Genomic DNA, 7,500 nt, shown 5'->3' with positions numbered 1-7,500 from the left:
ACATCAAACGGGAAATCCAAAGGCTTAGGGGTCTTCGAAAAGTTTCTGTGGTACCTGTTTTTATAGGAGCCCTTGGAAGTGCAACATAAAATTTTAAGAAATTTATGGAACAAATCGGAATAGAGCTAAAGATTCACTCTGAAAAAAAAAAAAAAAAAAACATTATTAGGGACTGCCAGGATATTGAGGAGAGTATTAGAGAAATGTTTAGGTGCTGTTGAGCTGGCAGAATACAGAAATGCAAATAGACAGACAAGGAATGCACTGAATGAAGCAAAAAACAAATGGTTGGAAGGACAGACTAAAGACATAGAAGAAAGCCTGCATAGAAATAACACTAAGAAGGCATATACAATTGTGAAGGAACTATGTGGCACACAGGTGGGTGGAACAAAAACGAAGCACACAAGCGTGGTTGGAGACAAAGATGGACAACTGTTGACGAAAAAGGAAGAGATCACAAGAAGATGGAAAGATTAATGCGAGGAGCTTTATAACTACAACATGCCAAAAGATAGACAAGTGCTTGACGAACCGCTTCAACAGGAAGATTTGCGTCTGGAAGAGGATATCCTACTGTCTGAAGTGGAGTGGGCAATCAAAGAGCTGAAAAGAAACAAATCACCTGGTGCAGACAATATTTGTGCTGAATTGATACAAGCTGGTGGGGATACTACAGCAAAGGTTATACACAAATTGTGCAGTGAGATACTGAAAACCAAAGAATGGCCGAGTCAATGGACTGAGAGTGTGCTTATCACAATTCCAAAGAAAGCAAACAGCAGGAAATGTTCAGATTACCGAGCCATAAGCTTGATAAGTCATACTTCGAAGGTACTACTTAAAATAATTCAAAAAAGAATATCAACCTAGAGTTGAAGAAGTGCTTAGTGAGAGTCGAGCAGGGTTTAGGAGAGGTCGAAGAACTGTGGAGCAAATAACAACCATTAAATTTTTTAATGAAAAAGTGAGAGATACAGAAAAATTGATCTTCCATAACTTTATCGACTTTCGTAAAGCATTTGATAGAGTCTGGCATGAGGCACTTTGGCACACCATGAGGAAATTCAACATTGGTGAAGGAATAACAACATTAGTACAAAAGCTGTATGAATGTGCAAAGTCTAAAGTTTTGGTTGACGACTCATGTAGCGAATGGTTTGCAACCAACGTTGGTGTAAGACAAGGGTGTTTGCTATCTCCGACCTTATTTAACCTCTTTTTAGAAAGAATTATGGCAGATTCTGGGGGTGTTAGCTGCGCGGGGAGAAAGATAGTTGACCTACGTTTTGTAGATGACATTGACTTAGTAGAAGAGAGTGCAAGTGGCATTCAGGAGATCACCAAAAGACTAGAGAAAACTGCAAAGAAATACGGAATGGAGATTAGCACAGAGAAAAGTAAAGTGATGGTTGTTGGAAAACCAGAGAACACCTATGGCCAAGTAGCAGATGTGATGGTGGATGGAATCAAGCTTGAACAGGTCAAGAGTTTCACCTACTTAGGCTCAACACTCACGGATAATGGGAGATCAGAAAAAGAAATTCGAATAAGAATTGGAAGAGCTACTAGCTCACTGGCATCGCTGGACAACATCTGGAGGGCTAGAAATGTAAGCATGAAAAACAAGATACTGTTAATGAGATCAATCATAATGAGTACTCTTTTGCACGCCTGCGAAAGTTGGACAGTTAATAAGCAAGACGAGAAGAGGTTGCGGGCATTTGAAATGAAGACATACAGAAGATTGTTAAGGATCACATGGAAAGACAAGAGAACGAATGAATGGGTCAAGGATAGGATATGTGAGGTTTGTGGATATGAGCCAGAAAATATTGTAGATGTGATGAAAAGGAGGAAGTTTAGGTACTTTGGGCACCTTGTACGTGGAGGAGGGACAGCAAGAGCAGTAATGGAAGGTGAAATGCAGGGAAGTCGAGGCAGGGGACGCCCACAGAGGAAATGGATGGATGATCTCAAAGACTGGAGTGGAGAAGGAAGTATAACACTGAACAGAATGACGATGGACCGGGAGAGATGGAGACAAGCTGTTTACTCGTGGGTGCACCCACGGCCACCTGGGCTAAGGAGCTGATGATGATTAGAGTACTGAGTAGGAACAGAACGAGGAACCTTTGATTATTGGTAATAATCAGCTTCCCCGCTTTACACATCGGTTTACAATCTACCAGTGATTTGAACAGCAAATTTACATAATAATAATAATTATTATTTTTATTACTATTATTAGTATTAGTATTACATCGATAATAATAATAATAAAGATAATAATAATAATAATAATAATAATAATAATAATAATAATAATAATGATAATAATAACAATAATAACAATAATAATGATAATAATAATAATAATAATAATAATAATAATATAATAACAAACAAATAAAAGATAAAAAAATAAGAAAAATAATAATAGTGATAATGATGATGGTGATGATAATAATAATAAGAATGATAATAATAATAATGACAATAAAGATAATAATAATAAAAATTATAACAATAATTGTAATAATGCTACTACTACTGCTACTACTACTAATAATAATGAATATAATAATAATTATAAAAATAATAATAGTAATAATAATAACAATTATTATTATTATTATTACTATTATAACGTTAATGATGATGATGATGATGATAATGATAATAACAACAATAATAATAATTGTGATAATGATGATGGTGATGATGGTAATAACAACAATAATAAGAATGACAATGATAACAATAATAATAATAACAAAAAATATAACAGTAATTGTTATACTGCTACTACTATTGCTACTACTAATAATAATAATGGATATAATAATTATTATATAGAAAATAATAATAACAACAACAGTAATAATAATAACAGTAAGATAATAATAAGAAGAATAAAAGAATAATAACAATAATAACAACAGCAATAACAATAATAATAATGATAATGATAATACTACTAATGATGATGATAACGATGATGATGATGATGATGATGATGATGATGATGATGATGATGATGATGATGATGATGGTGGTGGTGGTGGTGATGTTGATAACAATAATGATAATAATAATGATAACAAAGATAATGATAACAATGACAGTAATACTAATTATTATCATTATGATGATGATAACACTAATAATAGTAATGATGATGATAACAATAATGATACTACAACCAATAAAAGCAACAACAACATTAAGAAAAATAAGAATTAGAAAAACAACTATAATTGGAGTGATAATAGTAATAATATGATTACTACCATTATCATTATCATTACTGCCATCGTTGCCGTTAATACTAGATATAAGAACTGAAATTATAGTAATATTAATTTTCAAATGAAGGTTTAATTTTCAAATTAAGCTTCTGCATCGGTTGCAAAGACATGTTCAGTTGTTGTATCACGATGATGATTTAATTGTATGTGAAATTGAAGTTGTGGTGATACATGCTGGCTATCAGATAATATCCATTACCTGATGGTGCAATCCGAAGGCCTAGAAGAACAATTGGCAAGGCGTGTAACCAGTTTTGTTTAGGAGCCATTAGGGTCGTTTTTAAGGCACGGTGCTGTCTGTTAATAAGCCCTTTTGATTGTGGGTGATATGATGTTGAACGAAGTCTATGAAAACCAACTAGCATATCTAATTCCTGGAATAATTCCCATTCAAATTATGATCCTTTATCAGTGAAAACATGATGTGGTGCTCCGAATCTCGTAAATCAGCAATTGAGAAAGGAGATAGCACCAGTACTTGCAAATGTATCAGTTACAGGCATAATTTTTTATTTATTTAATTTACTTTTTAATCTAGAGGCCACACTGTGGATATTAGGCATCGAATATATATCCGGTTTGGTTATGGAATTGGATAACAAATATTCTCCACAAGTGCGCCACTTACCAGGATTTTTTTTTTTTGAACGAGATGCAAAGCTGAAGATCATGGAAATTTAGACTGGCGGGTAGTGCTAGCTTGTAATAGTGCTGTAAATTCTTCTTTACCAACATCATATTAATTTTTTGATAAATGTCGCATTCTAGCAAGTGGTAGGATACTATTAGCTGTTTCAGTAGAATAATTTACCTTGGATTAGAAACAGGCTTGTATTTCTGATCTTGGGGAAAACAAAGATATATGTATATATATATATATATATATATATATATATATATATATATATATATATATATATATATATATATGTAGACTAGAGGTCTTACAATATCAGGAATGCTGTTGTATTTGTTAATGCTCACTTAATGCTCATGTAACAATTGACCGTCTTAATTTTAGGGAATTGTATGTCCATTGATGCTTCCAGGGTGGATCATAAACAAATACAAATGCTTTTATTCATTAATAAAAAAATACAAATACCTCTGATTGTAAAATTAGATACAAATACCAAAATACAAATGTGCTTAATACAATCCATATACCAATGCAATTGTATTTCATCCAACCCTGGTCGCGATCTAGTACTGGGTCACAAGCTATGTCCAGTGGGTCGCCACAAAATAATAATAAAAATGATGATGATGATGATACTAATAATACTAATAATACTAATACTAATAATAATAATAATAATATTAATAATGATATATATATATATATATATATATATATATATATATATATAAATAAACATGTATATACATACATACATACATATATCTGTATCTATATCTATATCTATCTATCTATCTATCTATCTATATATATATATATATATATATATATATATATATATATATATATATATATATATGGGGGGAGGGGGGGGGTATATGTATATGCATATGGAGTGATATCGGGTTAAGAGCAAGATACGATAGAATAGACATCCTGGATCGTGAAAGTAGTGCCCTGTACATAATCTAATTGGGTCGTGATGAAAAATTTGAAGAACCCTGCTCTAGACGGTTAGTGCGACCCGTCGTTCTAGTTTTTCGTTTTTTGTCTTAAATTTACTTGAAGCATCTTTTGCAGGTGATGACCGTGTAGAATCAGGCTGAACAGAGCAGTTTCTTTGTTCCTTCATTTACACCAAGGCTTACGTGTACGTGATTTGTCTGCGCGCAATAGGCTCGTACGTTGATTCTTATAGAGTGGACGTAGTCCGATGGGAATGGCATGGAGAGAAGCTGTATGTGTGAAGCAATGGGTTTCAAAATCTACTTGTACACTTATTTTATTAGCAGTTGCTAACAGCTCTTGCAGATATACGGATGGTAGATCTCTCATTTTTGTTTCAATAAGTAATTCATTTAGCTATTACAACTTCCTTGTTGTTTCATAATTTGTATTTACATGTACATTAGGGGATAATTTAGCAACCAAATCAGATGGCAATGCTGCCAATACATGACAATAGCTTGTGTGTGTGTGTGTGTGTGTGTGTGTGTGTGTGTGTGTGTGTGTGTGTGTGTGTGTGTGTGTGTGTGTGTGTGTGTGTGTGAGAGAGAGAGAGAGAGAGAGAGAGAGAGAGAGAGAGAGAGAGAGAGAGAGAGAGAGAGAGAGAGAGAGTGTGTGTGTGTGTGTGTGTGTGTGTGTGTGTGTGTGTGTGTGTGTGTGTGTGTGTGTGTGTGTGTGAGAGAGAGAGAGAGAGAGAGAGAGAGAGAGAGAGAGAGAGAGAGAGTGAGAGAGAGAGAGAGAGAGAGAGTGAGAAGAGAGAGAGAGAGAGAGAGAGAGAGGGAGGGAGGGAGAGAGAGAGAGAGAGAGAGAGAGAGAGAGAGAGAGAGAGTGTGTATGTGTGTGTGTGTGAGAGAGAGAGAGAGAGTGTGTGGCGTTCTTTCCTTTACTCCCTTACTGTTCCATGCTGTTACCCCCTGTTCATCCTGTTTCTCCTCCTCTCCTCAACTAAACTTCCCCATTTTTCCCCTCTGCTTCGTTGACAGGAAAATCACGTAATTACATTTTATCGCTTTGCCCCTTCCAGCACCATCCCTGCCTCCCTTCCCCTCCCCTTAGCCCCTCCTCTTCCAACACTCCCCCCCCCCCCTGTTTTTCCAAAACCGACCCCCCCCCCCTTGTCGAGACGCCGATTTTGTTTACATAATCAGCTGATTCCGTTAGAGCACGTGGCAGCAGTCTGAGCCAAGGTAATAGTTACTTTTTCTGTGTGTGTTTTGAAGTTATCTTTCGGTGATTTTTTGTGTGTCAGATGAAGTTCTAAGAACGTTTGCAATGTTTGCAGTGTAAATTTGTCATTGATATGTAATTCGATATAGAAGTACCAACATGTTCAGATAAGATTATAACATATAATTCTAGAAATACTGTGGCATTTCAGTAATGCTAAATGATATGTAACTTTAGCGTTTAACATTTATTAGAAAATGTGATTACTGATCTGATATACAGGGGAATAATCACCATTATCATCATTATTTCTAATAATATATGTCAGTGAACTACCATTACTTCTAGGTACTGTATTTCACAATGGATATTCCACGTTCAAGTATTGCAGTGACCTTGCTGGCAGCTGTAGCAGTGACCTTAGTTTTCAAGTTTTGGTCATCTTGGAGGAGTTCAAGAGCATCCAGAATTATGAGGCCACGCGTGAAGTAAGAATTCTCTGTGTACAGCACAGGCAATTAATGTATTAGCCAGATTATCTTTATTATATTGTCATTGAGTTTCTCTGCAGAAATTGTTTTTACTGACAATATATATTTTTGGTTAACTGCTTGACTGATAGAAAAGATATATATATTTTGCTATGTACTGTAGGGTAGACATGACATACAAAAATATCTATATAAGGGCCATCATATTATCATCTTTTTTTTTACAAGGAATTTGGAAGAATTAAAGGACAGAAGCTGGCAGCTTGTTGGAAAAGTCTCCAAGGTATATCTGTATCCCATTAAATCTTGTGCAGGGATAGGCCTGGCCTCTGCTCAGGCTACTCAACTTGGCCTCAGCAGTGGCACCGTCAGAGATCGGTAGGAGTTGCTTGATTTCTGTGATGAAGTTAGTAAGATATACTGTTCTGTGGTTGTACCATTATTGTGCTAAAATCTTCCAATATCTTGCCAGATATGATTCGCATAACTGACTCTCAAAAGGATTTGTAAACTCTCTACATGTGATGTTGTTCTACAGATCATTGATCATAATGAATGAAAAGGGTGTGATGGTGACAGGGAGGATGATCCCAGCTACAGTAAAGATAAAAGCTCGTGTTGATGATGGTATTCTCACACTCGAGTTTCCAGGTGCTCCATCGTTCTCTATTCTACTGTCACAAGTTGAGGAAAAGAACATACGGAAAACTACAAGGTTGAGAAATAGTATTTCTTACAAATGATGTAATGTGCATATGCATTGCAAAAAGTAGAAGTATAGTTATGTTGATTTACCAAATTTTCTACTTTGCAATATTTGTCTGTAAATAGCTGTAAATACTCTGCTATGCAGATTTGTTATTAACTTTTCTTTTTTTGTACTGTC

At 35.0% G+C, this 7,500-nt stretch overlaps 1 protein-coding gene across 3 annotated transcripts in view; it reads left to right on the top strand.

Moving 5' to 3' along the window:
- Positions 1 to 6,024: 6,024 nt before the first annotated feature.
- Positions 6,025 to 7,500, top strand: part of LOC119572380 (mitochondrial amidoxime reducing component 2-like) — an 11,318-nt gene continuing 9,842 nt past the window's right edge. For 2 of the 3 annotated variants that reach the window (XR_005228714.1, XM_037919469.1), the window contains exons 1-4: positions 6,025 to 6,143; positions 6,472 to 6,611; positions 6,843 to 6,992; positions 7,153 to 7,329. Coding sequence is in view for 2 of the 3 variants with exons in the window: in XM_037919469.1 (XP_037775397.1) it covers positions 6,487 to 6,611; positions 6,843 to 6,992; positions 7,153 to 7,329 (452 nt within the window). In the remaining variant the exon portion in view is untranslated. The remainder of the gene's footprint in view (positions 6,144 to 6,471; positions 6,612 to 6,842; positions 6,993 to 7,152; positions 7,330 to 7,500) is intronic. The other variant, XM_037919479.1, reaches the window with a different exon arrangement.

This window comes from Penaeus monodon, chromosome 1 (genome assembly GCF_015228065.2).
Source record: "Penaeus monodon isolate SGIC_2016 chromosome 1, NSTDA_Pmon_1, whole genome shotgun sequence".
Taxonomy (NCBI): domain Eukaryota; kingdom Metazoa; phylum Arthropoda; class Malacostraca; order Decapoda; family Penaeidae; genus Penaeus; species Penaeus monodon.
The sequence above is the reverse complement of the archived record's forward strand: the minus strand, read 5'-3'. Positions and strand labels throughout refer to the sequence as shown.